The sequence below is a fragment of the Colias croceus genome, chromosome 22 (genome assembly GCF_905220415.1).
Source record: "Colias croceus chromosome 22, ilColCroc2.1".
NCBI lineage: Eukaryota > Metazoa > Arthropoda > Insecta > Lepidoptera > Pieridae > Colias > Colias croceus.
In genome coordinates, this window is record NC_059558.1 from 6,503,558 (window position 1) to 6,524,284 (window position 20,727).

Genomic DNA, 20,727 nt, shown 5'->3' on the forward strand with positions numbered 1-20,727 from the left:
GCACAGATAAGGTAGCTTTCTATTGATAAAACATTTTGAAAATCAGTTCAGTAGATCTTGAGATACCCTACGAGTTACGACGTCACTTCACCAAATATAAATACCTCTTTATAATACATACCTATTAATGTTGTCTGTTATCAATTGTCACAGATACATAATCTCTAATCTAATTATAAAAAATGCAAATAAAAGTTTAAAGAACGGATATAACCTTACCGAAAAGCATAAAAAGGTTAAAGTATTGAGTTACCAAAACCGTCATGTCATGACTGCACGTGCGTGTGTTTTTTTCGAACTTAACTATATCAAGTTTTTTTTATTAACAATAAATTAACATTATAATGGCTATAGACAAATCGGCTGATAAAATGTGATTGAATAGAACAACAGATTAAATTCTTTGTTCCATAGACTATAGAGTATGTGAATTTGTGCCACGTATTTATAGATAATAAAAAAAATGATAGATTCTTTATTTAATCTATGCTCACGTGAAATATAGTCGTTCACAATAGGTACTGTAGAAAACCCAAAAATCTTTACAATATAGTTTTCCTAAACGCTGTATAAAATTGTTCATTATGGATTATTCATGAGAATAAACAACTGCTTAAATAAATAAAAAAAACAATTTTTAATATTTTCAGCCTTCATAATTTTTGCATATTTATATTTTATACAATTAATTTCATTATTATTGCATATTTATATTTTAAACAAATATGGCATTTGAAATATGTATTTCCAAATTATTACGTCTGATTTTATATTCACGAAAAGGAAACGAAAACTTAATTGCAAAATAATTAAAACCCTACGAATAATTAGATTAATAGTCAAATTATCCCATTAGTGGCACGTAGTTTTTAGAAAACGCACTATCCGGTGTTTATGTGGAATGTTCTAGAAACTATTTATTAGTTCATACGAATCATTCTTAGGAATTCTCTTGATAGTGATGATTACGCAAAAAATTTATGAAAATCGTTGATTAAACAATCTGAATATATTGTGTAATGTGTATACCGAATAGCATATTTGAATATATGAAGTATATTATTTATATTTGTTGTTATCGGCTTTGTTCAAGTGTCAGCTTTTTTTCAAGCGATCCTTCAAAATAAAATTTCGCTAATGGCAATTACATTTTATTACTGGGTAAATTAATTTTATGTAATTAATCAATTCATTATGAAGATTAAGTATAAGTTTTCTAACAGTATTAAAAAAATAGAGCCGGGCTCTATATTTATTCTTAGAATAGGTACCTACGTAATATAGGAGATGTACAACAAGATTGATATAATATCTTCTTTTTCTTACTGAGAAAAATGCGAGTCACCTGCAAAAAATAAATAAAAAAAACACCACCAATAATAGTAATTTCAACGTCTCGCAGCACAAGTAAGAACCTAAGACCCCTGATTATAGGATAATTTCGAACATATTAAAAGACGTTCAGTACACTTAAATAAGCAAGCCCACTCAATGTCATAAATAAGCAATTACTTCGCTATCATTAGCGATGTTTGTAATGGGTTCTCTACACAATGGGCATCGCTGGGCGAGTAGAGGCATCAGGCAATCACGATAGTGTAGAGGGCCTAAATGTTAAATGATCAGCAGCAGTTCATTCATAATCGCCGCAATGGTGGCAAACATCGACGATCATTTGTTGGGCCAACGCTGCCCATTGTGAAGAGGGCCCATAAAATTCTATTCTATACAGCCTACCTGTGATATTGAGGGCCCAGTGCTGCCGTGTACTCGTATTATTATACTGTCTTTCATGTGTCAAAACAGGTTTGTTACACGCTGATAAAAAACGGTATAATGAGAGAACGAAGCGGTTTTTTTGAAGTACCTATAGTTCGGATTGGCGATAGAGTTGGTTTTTAAATATTTAATTGGATGTAACTGCTATATATAATTAATTGAGAATTGGGAAGAAAATTACATTTACAGTTTATTTCAAGTATATAATATAATATTGCATGTTTTTGGAATCCTTTTTTGTGTGTGTCTGTTTGTTAATCAATACCTCATCGCCACACATAATTATTACATTCAAGAAGAAAACATTACATGAATACGAATTACATAATATGAAAATATAGCAAAAGTGATGATAATTTAAAACTTGTATATATATTTCCTTCTAAATTATGAATGAAGTCTTGTTAAAAGTTATATCTAAGTACATAGTTCAAGTTAAGTAGACCAAATTCACAAGTGTACGTGACTCGGCATAGTTTTTGCTAGGTCGTGCGATGTAATTATAACTATAAAGGCAATAACCCTTATTATATATCAGGCTCAGTGTTAATGACATGAGATACTAGATTTTATCAATTTACTTGTGGTAATTTTAAGTGTATAACAATTTTTAAGCTTTTTATTTTTGTGTGTTATTTATAAGATTTGCTGATTTATTGATTGAATAATGTGTTCTTTTAAGTCCTTGATTTTACTTTATCGACTTTTTTATTTACGAAATACGTTATGTAGTGATGCTGCTTAAAAGTAGTAAAATTATTTCAATGGGGTTTTATTTTTAGTTATTCTTAACAGATGTTTGTAATTGGTTCAAAAGAATTTAACGAATTATTTAAGCGATAATTTTCATTGACTCTACATTTTATTTGATGCAGTTTAAACAATATGTATTATAAATAGTTTCTGTTATAATCAATTCCTATTAAATGGAAGCAAAGAAGGGCTTGCTAGTATGTACATACATCCTTACAATAAAATATGCTCATAATTTTTCTCTGACAGTAAAGCCAGTAATTAAAGCTTCCCCACAAGGCTATCTACACTAATATTATAAAGAGGAAAACTTTGTTTGTTTGTTTGATTGTAATGAATAGGCTCATAAACTACTGGACCGATTTTAAAAATTCTTTCACCATTCGAAAGCTACATTATCCACGAGTAATATAGGCTACATGTTATCACCCTATGACCACCCTATGGCCACGCAGGTGAAACCGCGCGGCACAGCTAGTAGCTTATACATTAGTACTATCTTCTTAATTAATTGGCTTTCAGTTAAGTGGCTAGTGCATAAAAATAAACCCATCCAATTATATCTTGAGAGGTTTCTAATATCTCTTTTTTACCCGTGAGAACATCTTATGAGCTAAGAAAATAGTATACGTTATGCCTTTTAATTTATATGATATTTTTAATCATTCAATGTAGAGCATGGGACTTATTACGCAACAAATCACATGAAAGTAAGCACTTGTCATCATATGGCTTCACGAAAAAATCATTTTTATTTGTTATTGTTATTGTTATTTACGAAATTATAATATTTAATATTATTTTATTTCTGTAATAGTTTTTCTTTCTGAGACAAGCATTTTATTTGCTTACTAGGTGTGTTCCAAGCACAAATTAGATTATTGTAAACCTGTAAATGAAAGTAATAAATAATTTTGATTTTCTTTTTATTTTGAATTTGAATTTGAAGTGGCATCATAAATAAATCTATCTTTTGAAATTAAGGGTTCTGCTTATCATATTAACTCTCTTCTTTCGTTCCAGGTGCATCTAGCATGGCTTGAAACGATGTTTCGCACGGCGTCAGTAGAGGGTTCAGGGCCGAGGACGCCGCCCGCCTATGCCCCGCACCCCCCCTACGTCCCGCCCCGCTTCTTCCCCCCGCGGATACGACCGCCACCCCCGCAGTACTGCTTCGACGCAGCTCGCTTCGCGTGTGACGCCTCCAAACCTCGGTACCTGGACGTGGAACGGGAGAGGCTGGTCACTAGGTGGCTAGCTGAAGCTAACGAAGCGTTGGTCCGTCGCGATCGACCGCCCCGATACAAACCCCGAAGTTCGGAGAGAAGATTAGAGTATCTAGACAGGAGACCGAACGCGCCAGAATGGGCTGATAACTTCTTACTCGGTAGACGGAACGATTCCGCGGAACCAGAGGAGGAGAGTGAATGTATGACGCTTAAGGATTTTGTTGATAAGTTTTCGTTGCCGCGTGTTGTGAAACTGGACGGTGAGGATAGGGCAGTGTTGTTGTATCGAGTGCTGGAGGCGCACAGGCGGGTGGAGGCTGTGCCGCTGTCGGGGAAGAAAGGCAAGCTGGTCGGGAAGCCGCTGTATATCCCTGATTCTTATGATGGTGAGTTGCTTTACTAGTTAGAACTGTTTTTGATATTACGGTGCCTGTTACTGGGTTTATTAGGTACTGGAAAATTACAGAACGGTAGAGCTCAGAGGTAAAACGTTGACGTAAGTAGATAATTGAACATTTATGTGTAAGTATGCACATTGTAAGTATGAAAGTTATGATAATTACAGTATTAGTAGAAGGGTAGGTCTAACAACCCGCCCTGACTTCACACGAATTGAATAGAATCAATCAAACAGTATATATAACCTCTGGCCATCTGATAAAATCTGCCTCTCAAATAAAAGTCGAATTTCACAGTCTTATCAGTTATGGGTTAGCAATTTACATAAGACATGAAATCTATGCCTAGGCATTGTGAAGTTACCTAACGTCCACAATAGATTATCTTCAATGCCCTAAATGCTCTGACGATTGGAAATTATTAACTCAAAACGACCATAAAATTGCACTCTATGTCATAAATCATAGGATATAATTTGCCTTGTAAATCATAGTTGTAACGATTATCTCAATTATTTGCCAACGTGGACCTTAGTGCGCAATGTTAAAATCCAATTTGGCATGGTGGGCATGAATTGCAAATTACATACGATATGCGACCGTAATGCATTGTAATAAGTGTTATTTTAAGTGAGTGATTTTGGATAATTATTTTTTGAATAGAGTAAATGTTTTCCTAGATATGCATTTTTGTTGATATTATGATAAGCATTACATCATGGTCACAGGTAACGACGAAGTGATTATGATGGATTTTTCTTTCATTGACAGGACAATAGGCTTTGGCCATCTAACAATGTCTCATTATGTCAATTTTTTTAATGATTTTAAATAACTTAGTTCAGGATACATCGCCCATTTTTGCAAGTGACTACTATCAAGCTAATTTTCCGTTTGTAGCTTTATTTTGATGAGACGCCCAATAATTTCGTGTACGAAAGTCTCGATTGTGGTAGCTAACAGAGATAACAAGGAAAAAAAATTTTGATTTGATGGTTCTCAAATATTTATTATACTAACTGAATGAATTTTTTTTTGTTCAATCTCAAGATAATTACCTAAATTATTCGAAAAAATATTTGTCCTACAAAATCTATGGTTTGTTCAAAGAGTCCCCCTTTCCAAAGTGTATCGATAACGAGGTCATCATAAATGATTACTAACAAGCTGATTTTTTGTTTTCACTTAGTTAATTTATATAATTCAACAGACATATTGTCCTACAAATTGCGTAATAAATATTTGAGAACCATCAAATCAAAAAATTTTATCCTTGTTATCTCTGTTAGCTACCACAATCGAGAGTTTCGTACACGAAATTATTCGGTGTCTCATCAAAATAAAGCTACAAACGGAAAATCAGCTTGATAGTAGTCACTTGCAAAAATGGGGGATGTATCCTGAACTAACTTCAAAATTATGAATATATTTTTTGTGTACTTGTTAGTTATAAGTGATTATTTTACCCTATTCAAAAGAATTAAGTTTGACGATTTTTTGTTTTTGCTTAATTAAGTAAACTGATACAAAATGATAAAAAAATAGAGTTATACGCGGTTACACTAGAGTTATACGCGGTTACACCCTTAAAGCATGAGGTTTTTCGTACTAGAAAGATGAAAAATATCTACCTATACTTCCTAACAAATATTTGATATATCAAACATTCAAATTGAAATATAGAGCCGAAATATATAAGAGTATGAGATAATCCAAACAAATACATATATCTTAAAATCTTAAAAAATTGCCTTAAAACCGGTATAATAAGTACTGTAGATTAATCTTAAAGATAATTGATTTAATTATTTATGCATTATGATGTAAAAACGAGTTTTCATCAAGAAAACAAGTTGATAAGTTCACGTGGTATTTTATAACCTAATTTATAGAATTGTAGACATAAATTAATATTTAACTGGATTCGTTCAAGGTTATAAATTCAACTATCCCCTTTATCACCATAATATCTTAATTTAGATTATGTTTAAAAGGCTTTTTATTTATAGTATAGTTTATATTTTACCTAAATATAATAAAAGAAGTAAAGAAAGGCAATATCGAAGATGGGAGGATGATTTATAGGAGGTGGCAGGACCATGCTGGACGAGGATAGCGAGAAATAGAACAATGTGGAGAATTCTTGGAGAGGCCTATGCCAAAGAGCAAGACAATCATAAAACCGGTGTCTTATAACAAACAATAATATTTAATTATGTTGCTTTCATAAACTGACATGTTCAATAATACTTAATTAGTTTTTAAGAAGAAATGTAACATTTAGATTGTTAATAAAGGATTTATTTATTTATTATTATATTTTGCACCTAAATGTAATTGCATCAAATTAAACTATTAATTGAATTAAAACCAAACGTAATAGCTCCCACTTTGAGGTTTTATAGCTAGATTTTATAATAGCGTAGGTACTATATTATCAGTAGTTATTTGAAAAGTCTGTTTTATTTTCATGTGAAACATACATGCATAAAAAGTACTATATGTGTAGCAGATAAAGAAAATTTTGAGAAAATATAGTAATAATCTAGAATTTCATAGAAATAGAAGACTTCTAAAATAGAGCGCTGCGTATCCAACGACAGAATAATCTAGATTATTTTTCCGACCCAAATATCGACCAATAGAATTGCACCATTCGACGTCACGTGGTACAACCTACATGGTATTATATACTGATAATTTTTTGAAAATTTTCTCTGGTCGTTGACGTCAAACTGACAGGTTGAATTCAATTGTGAAATTATATTGGCCGACATTTGGGACGGAAAAATAATCTCCCGAATACCACACGAGCTTCAAAATTATCTGGCATTTCCCTCAAGGTTCCCTGCAAACAAATAAAGTCGTCAAGTTTTTCAGGAAAAATCTTTTAACCTTGACTAAAAACTTGACTCCTTCATTTGTTTGCAACGAACCTATCGGAAAATACCCGATAATTTTGAAGCTCTTGTGGTATTATAAGTGAGAATCTATTAGATTTATTAGTAAAAAAATGAGTGAAAAATTTGAATATTTATTCAAAAGTCTATCCACGCCATTAAATGACTATATAAATCTATGTTTGTGTTAAAATTGTTTCATCTTCCTATCGGATTAAAACTTGATGCGACTTTTTTTTAAAAACTGTATAAGTTACATAAACTATTGACCAAATAGCCTCCAGCCATAATTACATATGCCATATATCTTAAATTTTACAAGCGAAAAATTATGGCATACACCACACCGCGGGCAATTATTAATAATAATATCATTGTTATAGTTATAAATCATGTATTTATAGACTCTACAGGTGTTATTGTAAAGAATACATTATACATAATAGTTGGTAGTAATTATATATTAAAACCATGAGCACCATAAATTGTAGGCTTCATAATTCACATGTGTTTTGTTACAAATTCGATTTGTTTAATGTAGTTGATATCCTTGATCTAAAAGTAACAATTTGTAAAGTAATTTTTTATTGTTTATTTTAAGCTTACAAAACTTCACTAGGTATTTTTCATCACCAAGTGTGGTGGTTTTTACACGCTTCTTTTACCTGTATGTTTGTAAGTTTGTATGAATCCTTTTAGACTCGATTGTGAAAAACTTTAAACGGACAGATTTTACTCATAATTTGTATACTAAATAAGGGTCGGTGACAATACAATAATTTCAAGTTTATCTTATTATGTTATTAGCGTCGTTTGCATTGCAAAGTTTTTATATTAACCAGAAAGCTCGAGGGATAATAAAAAAGAGCAATTATGGAATTTCTTGCCGGTTCTTCTCCATTGATACTGCTTTCCGAATCGGTGGTAAATGTTAAAAATATGTAATGACGTTTCAAAAGTGCTTCTAGAAGTCTAATTGAATAAATAAATGTTTGAGTTTGAGTTTGAGTTTAATAAGTTCAGTAAGACCATTATAAGTGACTTAACAATGATCTTAATTTTTTTTTTATTTTATTTTTTTTTATTCATAAAACAGTTTGGAACTAATCAAGTCTAGTATTATTATACCTAGTCATGGTATCAAATTTGAACGAATAAATGCGTAGGTGGTGTTTCGTACATATATTATTACTTCTATTTTAATAAATAATTCATATAAAATATTCACGGAAGTTGCAATTTTGTTCGGATTAATTGTATCTTACTATTAATTGCTTTTATAGTTGTAAATTGGGGGTTTTTTATTTGAATGTTTTAGCATAATCGTGTCAATCGTTAACATAATATTATGTATTATTATGAATTATTTTTTAAATGTTAAAAATGAAAATGACAAGTAATCGTGTTGTTTAGTATTTTGTTATAATAAATCGGAATTTGAAATAAATATTTTATAACATGAACAACAGCGTATGTGACTTTTATTGAGAAACTAATTTCTAATCAAAAATATTATTTATTTACAAAAATTAAGGTTTCTGTTATTACGGTTAATATTATCTATATTAAATTTATATTAAAGTTACAGTCCATCTATTCCATAGTATAAAACTAACATACATAAACTTTTGTATAATTACATTACAACAGTCGTTCAGTTGTAGACCATCTTGTATATTGCCTAACCATATACGTAACCATGGCAACGGGCAATGTATTGATGTGGTGTCGATAATCCTTTGAAGTGATATTTAAGACGCATTGAATTGTTCATAATGGGAACACGTTTAGACTTTTTGTATGTATATTTATTAGTTCAAACGATAGTTCATAGAGTAAACGGCTGTACGATTTGTATATGTTTGGGTATGTACATGTGAAAAGTACTTAAAATGTTATGTACGTAATAAATATATATTTAACAAAATATGTAGAACATTGTTATGATAGAATTTCTGCCTTGAAAACGATTAGAATTAATATGATAGGAATTTCATGGAAAATTTACGAGTTTGCAGAATTGAAAATAATCTCTTTGTAGTGCAAGCTTATTACCTACTTATTATTAACTAGCTGTGTCCCGCGGTTTCACCCGCTCGGCTCCGCTTCTGTTGGTCTTAGCGAGATTATATAAATTATAGCCTATACCTTTCCTCGATAAAAGGGCTAACACCGAAATAATTTTTCAAATCGGAGCAGTAGTTCCCGAGATTAGCGCGTTCAAACAAACAAACGAACTCTTCATCTTTATAATATTAGTATAGATTCTTAATTAGTTTTCCTAAGCTTGACGCATTTCTACACAACTCAGTACTCGAGTTTCCTTGAAGTTATAATAGCGTACTATAATCTCTCTTGTCCTCATATAAACATTAGGTAGAGGACACATGTACCGCAATTAGTTTTAAAGAAGTAGCGTGGGAGGGCCACGGCCTTACTTGGTGAGGCCAGTAACAAATAAATTACAAAAGGTTAATATGCACAGATATTTGATGCATAATTTCATTAAATTTAACGCTAAAACAACTTATAAGTAGTATGATTTTTAATTGTTAAAATAATAGCACTACTGAATGCACACAATGAAAATTTTATGGAAGTGTTTTTATTGCTGTTTTACGTAAAAATTTGTTGAACTAATTTGGATGAAATTTCGTAAAAAGATAAACTTGGAATCATGTCAATATTTATACGTGACACACGTGATTTTGTGATTATTATTGAGTTCTTTGTATAGTTTTTTTATCTAGCTTTTATAATTTATCCAAAGGCAAGCAAAGCCGTATAGTCTCGAGCTAGTAAATAATATAACATATTAATGATCGTGAAAGCAACTCTAGGTTTAGTTAGTTTTATGATATTGGTTATTTTCGTGTAGGATTTCTCATTATAGAAATGAGAAACTGTACCTAATACCTTTCGCATAATAATATGGTTTTGTGTAATTTTCATATTGTCTATTATTCATGAAGCTGGTTCATCTATTGTGTTGTAAATAATTGAATTTAATTATAACTTATTTCTAGTTTATGACTATTGCTATTTACTAAAACATAAATTGAAGATTATTTGCTTCTGGTAATAAAGTTAACTATTAACTAATCTATAAGTTGTTTCTACAATCCATACTAATATTATAAATACGAAAGTAACTCTGTCTGTCTGTCTGTTACTCAATCACGCCTAAACTACTGAACCAATTTGCATGAAATTTGGTATGGAGATATTTTGATACCCGAGAAAGGACGTAGGCTACTTTTTACCCCGGGGCATAGGATAGATTTTATTCCGGAAATCCCACGGGAACTGGAACTATGCGGGTTTTTCTTTGACTGCGCGGGCGAAGCGGCGGGTGGAAAGCTAGTTCAAAATAATTTATACCTACCAATTATGACTGACGATTTGAGAAAATTCTTGTGACTTATTTAACATTATTTAAAATTAAAATTTCAGCCATATAGTACACTTTAAAGAGCTGTAGAGGAAAATATCCCCTGATCTATTATTCTATACTTCACTATAATATTATCATTATTAACGTAACAGTTTCTGCCCTGTCTGCAAAAAGATGCTTGCATAAAAAAGAACGTGTGTGCTGAGCACACGTGTCAGAAGTGAAACTTCTTAGGCAAGATTCATAAATACCAAAATCGACACTTTACTACATAACGTGACGGTATTGCCATGACGTGAAATTTTACTCACAACGCGCCTAAAGAAGTTTCACTTCAAAAAATCTCAATTTTTTTCTTCTCTACCCTACATCAAATACAGTCCAGCAATACCACAGATGTCGACAAACATCAACCATTAAGCGCCAGGGTCCCTCACCCCTATTAACCACTACTAGCGGAGGTCAATCGAACGACCCCTGCCTTGTATGGTCAGACTAATGGGACATGGATCGCAATGTTCGAGTAAATTTACATTCCTTTCAATCATTGGTTGGTATGAATGATACGTCTTGTAGAGTATTGAGTAGCAGGATGATTGTGGCTTTTAAATTCAAATTCAAATTATATTTATTTGCAAGAATGAAGTTATATTATGTGGCACTATACCCATAGATTGGATGTGCAAATATTAAAAAAGAAAGTTAATTAATTTAATTATTTAAATGTACACACAATTCAATATTAACAATTACAAGAACACACTAAAATTTACATTTAGTATAGTTTTAAGGGATAAACTGTAGTGTCTATTTGATGTTGGTTGTCAAGGTATGTTTGGTAAAGTTTAGATAACAAGTCGAATTTATTTATTTATTATGCAGCTTCTAATGATTAGTAAATTATATAAATAATCAATAAATTATTATCTCACTTTTGATAATGTAACGATTGTAATGAGAGCATTGTAATAGGAAGATGTATAAATATTTTAAAGATGAAGGAGCAGATGAGCAATTTATAAACGTGTTGGCTTAAAAGATTTCAACGGGTTTGCAGCGTTTCTGGTAATTTTATAATCCTCAAAATTCATGCTTTTTTATAATATATGCCAAGAAATCTTTAACTATAGTTAGTTTGATTATTAAATTAAGCTGGTTTAAAAAAATATATTATATGTACAAGTTCTGTTCATTTAATTTTGATTATATAGGTATGATAAATTTGAATGCTACAAATGAAGCATTCGAAAAACCATGTCCGAAATGACAACAAATTGACGAAGGTTTTTGCTCTACAAAAAATGTTAATATTATTGCAAACATGTATTCATATCTACTGGGTGTTCATGGATCTATACGGTAGGTATAACATAGCTTGCAAGAACCTCCTAGGTTCAAACCCACTTTAACAAAAAAATATTCTAGCAAAGTACCGATTTCCCAGTTCTTTACTTATATGTATATTCAAAAAAAAAGGGCATTATCTATACTAATATTATAAAGCTGAAGAGTTTGTTTGTTTGAACGCGCTTATCTCGGGAACTACCGGTCCGATTTGAAAAATTATTTCGGTGTTAGATAGCTCATTTATCGAGGTAGGCTATAAGCTATAATATAATCACGCTACGACCTACAGGAGTGGAGTCACGGGGGTGTAACCGCGCGGAGCAGCTATTCCATACTATTAATATTATAAATGCGAAAGTAACTCTGTCTGTCTATCTGTTAGGTACACAATCACGCCTAAACTACTGAACCAAAGTTCATGAAATTTGATATGGAGATATTTTGAGATATTTTGAGGAGGAATTACCCGAGAAAGGACATAGGCTACTTTTTATCTCGGGAAAAGGACACAATCCCGGAAATCCCACGGGAGCGGGAACTATGCGTGTTTTTCTTTGACTGCGCGGGCGAAGCCGCGGGCGGAAACCTAGTATAAAATACATGTACCTCATACTAGTGCGCATTTAAAAACGTCACTAGTGAGTAGTGATACGTGTTCAGAATACTTGTGACTCAGTTCGATTGTATCCGTTATTCCTATTGAAGAGTTTGTATGCGTTTGTTATGGCCTATTATTGTTTTAGAGGTCACACGAAGGTCGTTTGTATACAGGTGTTAATTATTGTAGGAATATTTTTAAGGGTCATATTAAATAATTACCTAGTAAATAATATGAATCTAGATTCCAAAACAAAAAAGTTATTTCAAACCGACCAATCGAAGGAATAGGTATCTACTACCTACTCTACAATTTTCACGGCACATTACAATGTTTTTCCTTCGTTTTCAATGTTTTTTTCCCGACTTTTGTACATATATCTATTATTTACTATACACATCTTGTGAATTATATGTTTAAATAACTAGTTACATTAATACTAATACACCTTTAATTTAGAAATCAAAGACTTTTAACGGATTTTAAACGCGATTTATTCGTCTCCCGGTGTTTATTCGTCTCCCTGTCTCCCCGTGACGTGAAAAGTGTTCGAAACGTCGGGAAAATAATATAATGAATAAATCGCGTTTAAATCCGTTAAAAAGTCTTTAATTTCCAAAATGTAGGTATAATACTCGCGTAAAATCAAACACTAGAAAATAACACCAATAATTTTTAAAACATTTAATACATTTATTCATAAACCAACCTAACACTATTGAAATCTTCTTTGCACATCATCTTCATCAGTCATCACATTATAAGCACTACGTTATATCTTTTACAACATATGATTTTCTTTCTTCCAATCTACCTATAGTCAGGTTTAAGAGAATATTAAGAAATCCCTAAAATCTGTTTCTAATAATTTTCTTTACTCCCAAGAGCAGTATACAAATACTCTCACACATTACCCCGAAGTCCTATTCATTAGAATCCCACTCGTCTTACGTGACTCGCATCATTCCCTTTCGAAGGTTCCAGACTATCGGTGTGATCTGAAACACGTTGAGACGCCAACTTTTTTAATAATGGTATTTGTATTGTGTCAAGTGTTTCATTTGCCGCCTTTTTGCGTATGACGGGTGAAAAAAAAGTGTGGCTTGTATGATATTGCTGAAATGAATATTGATTTATTTGAGTTAGCTGTCGTACTTTAATTGTAAAACATAAAATGGACAAATAAATTTATTTCATTTCATTTCAGCAGGAAAATATGTATTACCTAATTATATTATGTATTTGACTTATGTGAGATAGACAAAAAAGTGTTATGTAACTTATATATAATATGTACATATTATATTATTCTGTGTTGAATTCGCGCCCCCTGTCCCTCATTCTTCTGCCCTGTGATAATTGCTGAGTAAGTAAGTTATTGTAAATTATACTTCAATTCCTTTAGTTTAACAGTAACTTCTTATTTTGTATCATCTCCTAAACTATGATCATATAGTACCTACGTATTTATATTGTATACATTTTCTATGCACTTCAATTCAGGAAACCATACATTTTATTCCACGTGCGACCACGTACTGAGATAAAGATGTGAAAGAATTTTTACGCAACATCTGTAGTTATCTATTTTCCCTCGTATTACAAACGCCAAAAGCGTAAAGATGAGATTTCTGATAATTATTATATAAACTTTTATCTTAAATGAGCAACAAACGTAACAATAGCACATGATATGTGATTTAGGTATCGCACGTAAATATCCTATTATACGCTTAAGGGCCGATTTTTCAATGCTTGGATAAAACTTATCCGTCCAATAAAGTATTCCAAGTAAGTAATCCAAGCATTGAAAAATCGGCCCTTAATCAATTAATTATAACATTGTTAACGATGCGATGCTTGAAACGTGTACAAAGTTTGAATTTAATCTGTCCGTTTAAAATCAGTAAATTCCGAGTCAAGGAATCGGGTACATACAAATTTACAAACATTAAAGTAAACTAATAATATATTATCTGTGTTAAAAGCCAGAGATTCCCGATTTTCATGCAATTTTAATGGATTATTATCTAATTCTTTCATTGAATAAATTTTTGAGAAGAATTTTATAAAGTATCCTTCAAAAGATTCGATCTTACCTGTGTCTAATATAACAATTTAAGGTTAGAACCGAATTCATTGCCATCTTTATAGTTATTTCCTTATTCAATTATTTCGTAAATACCCATGTATCCGAAATTGTATTGTTCTAATGACAATTAGATTTGCAATAGATTATAATATCTTCATTCAACAACAAAGAGCCATGTTTTGAAGTTTGTATCTTTGTTTTGAAATAACTTTGAATTTGTGGTTTATTGAAACACAAACAATTCAAGGATCAATAATATAGGATCTTCATAATTACTTATTTACTAGTTATTACTTACGTATTGATGATTAATATTTTAATCAAAGATTTCAATTCAGACTGAAATCGTTGATCGTTTTCCGTAATTATCAAAATTACGGAGATTCACATTTCCGAAGAGAACTTCTACTTCAGTAAAATTTTATAAGGATCCTCATTTTAGTAGGTAGTCGAAAAAAAAGTGACCGGATATAAAATTAAGTATCTAAGAAAAAGCAGAATGCAACCTCAACCTTTTTATTGAAAAAAAAACATATCTGGATATTTTTTTTATGTTGGTATTGAACACAAAATTGCCACAACAGCAATGTTTGTTGAACGTAACAGTACATCATAGCTCATCAACCGGAATCGATACTCGATACGTGCACACATCTCTGGATTGTGGATATTATGACTTCTGTACCGTTGGGTTTTTAGCTGAAAATTATATAGTAACTATATTTCTTACCCGTCTGTCTCACACGACTTTTAATGTTCGCATCAAATATTCTTTTTATCACTAGTAATAGTAATAGATATAGAAAACACGCTTTAATAAGATAAACTCATGAAATTATTGTATTATCACCGATCCTTGATAAGTGTACAAAGTTAGAATTAAATCTGTCCGTTTAAACTGGGTCAAAATCAAACAAAGGAGTCGGTTACCATTGAGATATACATATGGAGACGACACCGCCTACATCACTTATGTTCCGCTCAACATACGCCATATGGCGTAACTGCACGCTCATTTTTTATTTGTTTTAAAGTGAAACGCATCAAATATGCCTTCGTGTGTGTTACGATATTGCACAAATAATACAAATAATACGGAAAAGTGACTAACATAACTTTTCATCGGTAAGTACCTAACTAGATAATAATTTTTAAAACTTAGTTAGAGCAAAAAAATGGCGCACAGATTTTGTTCGTGGTGTCTCCTCCATACGTAGTAATATTATCTCAATGTCGGTTACACATAAACACACTAGTGAAAAAGGACTGATTTGAGATAAGTTGTGCTTCTGTTATTAAAATAATTACGTACTAAGAAGCCACATTATTATTAGTAAAATATCCTTCAAGAATTTTCCACAACATATCATAACGTCAAGTCCTTTGTCTATTCACAACATGTATCAAGACATCTAGGACATTATTCAAATCAATTTTTATTCGCCATTGTATTCTTCTAACCATAGAGTCCACATGGGAACTATTCGCATTGTACACTTGCAACACTGTCCCATACTGGGAACCATTGTCTATGGTTTTGTAAGCGGCAATTAGATATTTTGAATCGTTCCTAGTTTTCATTCGAATTTCAAATAATTCCAATTGACATAATGTTTGATAAGTTCTGTCAAAATTGGCGCGCCGTGAAGAAATTTCAATAAAAATTTAACAGTGTATAAAATGATGTGCGAATTATTAAAATTAATGACCTATAAATTAAGATTTAACATGCAAATCAATGCATAACAGATTATTACGTATTTATCGCTAATGAAAGCAAACACTTTCGTTTTCACATAGCATAGATAATATATTGCCATCAGTAAAAACATTAGTTACCCATTCTACGCTTCATTGAATGCGTTTGCTTATGATGTTTTCTTAAATATAATCTGAACACAATCGAGTTTACATTTATTAGATTGAAATTGATATTTTTTGGTTTTATGGCATTCAAATGCTTTATAAATATAAAATTATAAAGAATGGAGTAAATTCGATCACGAGGCGGGACTCGAACCCTCCTCCTTTCGCGCCATCCCGGGGCGGATGCCTGACCAATTCAGTCACTCGTGACCCGCCAGAGCAATCGAATTAATTCTATTCTTTCAGTTTTATGTGTCTAAGGGACACACCGCGCGCCACCTATTGAGATGATTAACAACCATCTCAACCACTATGAAGCACTTTTCAGTGATGCTTTTGTAATTTTTATTTCCTGGTGCAAAATAAAGTATTTTTGTTGTTGTTAAAAAGAAATAAAATAAAGCTCTACAATAATAAGCTCAATACTCCGCAATAATTTAAAACAGCGAAACTCGATCCTAATAACCGTCGTCTTCCTATCCACGATTATTTATTCAACCTATAATCTCTGTTACGTGGGTTACCTACGGTTTCGTAAACAAAATCACTGACCTGACTCGTATTGGGTTATTACGTGGTTTATGATTGAATTATCCCAGTTAATCGAGTTGAATTAAGTAGCTATTATGTATTTTTATCCCGGGTTATCCCTTTATCCGGGTCAACCCGGGATAAAAACAGATTATGTTGCTGGATGCAGAAGTAGCTCGCTAATGGTAAGATAATTTTAAATTTAAACTCAAACATTTATTTATTAATTAGACTTCTTCTAGAAGCAGTTTTGAATCGTCATAACTTATTTTAATATTAACTTCATTTAGGTGTAGGATAGACGACATGTTACTTCTGCCAACCTTGGCTAGCGTGGTGGATTATGGCGTGATTCCACATAGGAGGAGGCCACTGTTCTAGCAGTAGAACATATGTATTATATTATGGGCTTCAGATGATGTTTAGATAAATCGTAGGTGGTCTTATAAAATATAGAACAAACAAATAATCAAGTAGTAATGAAATCTCATATTAATGTAATCTAAAGATTTAGTTGCACAGATAAAAAAATAATTCATCTTAACGCATTATTGTAAAATAGTATTAAAATAATCCTATTTCTAATTCAAATATATTATTAATAAGTACTGCAGTCGCATGTATAACTACTTTTTTTTTTCTTTATTTATATGTATGTCTGTATTAACGTAATCTATCGTCTAATCATCAAAGAGGCCGACAAATATTGTCGTATTGAGATAAATATAAAAAGCATTTTTTCTTTGACGTTATTTTCTACTGCGTAATCTAACTGGTTATCTACATATTTGCAATTAAACTCGGATCCCACACTAGTATAAAAATATACGATATGATTATTTTTACTGTGTTTTCTACCAGACATATTTATTAAAGAAGAAACTTAGAACATTGATTAAGTATGGCTAAATGTATATTTTCAGTTATATTTAGAAGGATATAAATATATACATATATCTAAACGAATAATAAGAGACTGTGTATAAAGATAAGACAAAACATAAAATACTTTATGCAAAAGATTAAGGGCCACTTGTTTTTAAAGTCACTGTTTTATAGTTTTTGACAAACCTATTAATTGGCAGAAAAGTTAAATAGAACGTTGTAAAAGTTAAGGCCGATTTTTCAATGCTTGGATAAAACTTATACGTCCAATAAAGTATTACACGATAATATTAAAATGTCACGTAAACTGTCAAATACGGGCAATTAGAATAGTACGTTTTTAAAATGGTAGTTTTATACATTATTCGACGAATAAGTTTTATCCAAGCATTGAAAAATCAGCCCTTATTAAAATTGGTAATATGTTAGAAATGTCACATGTCGTTAGATGTTATGTTACCATTATCATATAGCCAAATAGACTAAAAATAGTACTACATGAAACTTCTCTGCGAAGCTAACAGGAAAAAGTTATACCACTATCCATCTACCAATGTATCCCAGCTCTTATTCTACATACAGAGTATAGAAAGTTCCATTCTATGTTAATTTATTAATTGTTGATTAACTTACAAGAGGTGAATGGGACAGCATGAATGTAATTGCTTGAATATGTACCTATAGCTTTATTTGAGACTGAGGATAAACAGCACGCCTTATGCTATGTACGGCACATGGGCTAGTGAAAGAAAATGTATTCGTAATCTATACTTAATATTGTAAAGCTGAAGAGTTTGTTTCTTTGAACGCGTTAATCTCAAGAACTACTGGTATGATTTGAAAAATTCCTTCGGTGTTAGATACCCCTCTGATCGAGGAAGGTTAAAGGCTATAATATCATACCTCATATCATATCACCTTAAGATCAACAGGAGCGGAGCAATGCGGGAGAAACCGCGGGGCACAGCTAGTGATAACATAAAAGCTTTTAAAATATGTTAATTTAAATGATTTTTTAAGCTTTGTAAGTAAAACTGATGTAGCTGACCCCGCGGTTTTAACCGCAGTGCTCCGCTCGTGTTGGTCTTAGCGTGATGATATATTGCCTATAATAGCCTTCCTCGATAAATGGGCTATCTATCACCGAAAGAACTTTTCAACAAACTAAAGAAATCGGACCAGTTGTTTCTGATATGAGCGCGTTCAAACAAACACACTCTTCAGCTTTATAATAGTACCTATAGATTAACTTTTTTTACATATTGTTAGTTTCCATTTAACGTAATGAATAAAAATTGTATACAATAAACTGATAAGCGATAAGGTTGCCTTATGCAATATGTACCTAGTTGTTAAGTTTTTCCATTTTCTGTTAAATATTTGTAAAAAAAAATAATTTGATGTGGTAGGTAAATGTTAAAAATAACTAGATATATCCTAAAAGTAATAAATTAAGATGTTTATTTTTAATTCTTTCAACAGTAACATTCATTATAATGTGTTGGTCTATTTAATCCTACTAATATTATAAACTAGCTTCCGCCCGCGACTCCGTCCGCGCGGATGTCGGTCTTCGCGTGGATGGTTATTTCTCCATTTTGAGTACCTCTGTCAATAACATCTTATAAATATCGTTTGCACCCAATTCCCAAATACGGCTAGGCCTATAATAATACGCAACGTGTGTTCGCGGTTCTACGGAACAAAGTCTATGGATAAAACTGAAAAATTAAGATTAATTTTTTTCTACGTATTTTTCCAGGATAAAAAGTATCCTATTTTACGCCCAGGATAATAAGGTATAATTATACCAAGTTTCATCGAAATCGAACCGATAGTTTTCACGTGATGCCTTCACATACAGACAGACAGACAGACAGACAGACAGACAGACAAAAATTTTTTTAATCACATATTTGGGTTTGGTATTGATCCAGTAACACCCCCTGCTATTTATTTTTTCAATATTTTCAATGTACAGAATTGACCCTTCTACAGATTTATTATATGTATAGATTCGAAAGTTTGAGAGCATGTGTGTGTGTGTGTTTGTTACTCTTTCACGCAAATACTACTGAACCGATTACATCGAAATTTAGCACACATATAACAACTTGGATTAGCACATAGGATAGGTTTTATCCCGGAAATCCCACGGGAAAGGGAACTATACGAGTTTTTCTTTGAAAACTTGTATGTGTATGTGTCTTTGTATGTCAAGGGCGTAGGAAGACATATTTTATTTAAAAAAATGTATATTTATTTTGTAATTACTTGATAAATTATACAGATTAAAGTTATGATTTTTGTTGTTATATTCATATAATCTATTTTGTTTTTCAGGTATGTACCTCTACAAAGAAAAGTAAAAAGGTCAGAGTCGTCAGAGTAAAGTCATACATGCAAATACCCAATGAAGTTTTTCATTGAGTTTACTTAATTCTATTGTAATATTTAAAAACAAACTTCTTACAAAATTTTCTCTAGTAAAAACATGAAAAAATTAGGTATAAGTTTTTATCTTTTTACAGATTGTACTTACTTAATATCCTAAGGCCCCTAGCTGGGGCAAAGGGCGTCAACAGTACTCCGCCATGCGTGACGATTTTTTTCGATTGACGACAGATTGTACCTAAATATAAATTGTAACTTTGGTAATTTATAATCTATTATAAATACTCAATTTTTTTAAATAATAATGAAGTTGGTTAAATTATTATTTTCTCGAATTACAAAAATCAACCGATTTGGTTCATTTCTGAACGGTTTTTGATAGGCACTGCATACTTACCGAGCTGTTTTGAACAGCAATTGCTTCACGAGGCTGCTTGCTTTGTGTTTATTGTTCTGTTCAATTTAGCTTTAGATTAGCTTAGTATTTTTTTTAATGAAATAACCAGGTATAACCGGGACAACATTTTAGTAATTATTATTTATTTTATAAAATTAACGGCT

The 20,727-nt window shown here is 31.6% G+C and overlaps 1 protein-coding gene across 1 annotated transcript in view; it reads left to right on the plus strand.

Moving 5' to 3' along the window:
* LOC123701687 overlaps positions 1-20,727 on the plus strand; it is an 88,633-nt gene that overhangs the window by 34,790 nt on the left and 33,116 nt on the right. The window contains exon 2 of the mRNA XM_045649188.1: positions 3,556-4,147. Within this exon, the coding sequence (XP_045505144.1) occupies positions 3,580-4,147 (568 nt within the window). The 5' untranslated portion in view covers positions 3,556-3,579. The remainder of the gene's footprint in view (positions 1-3,555; positions 4,148-20,727) is intronic.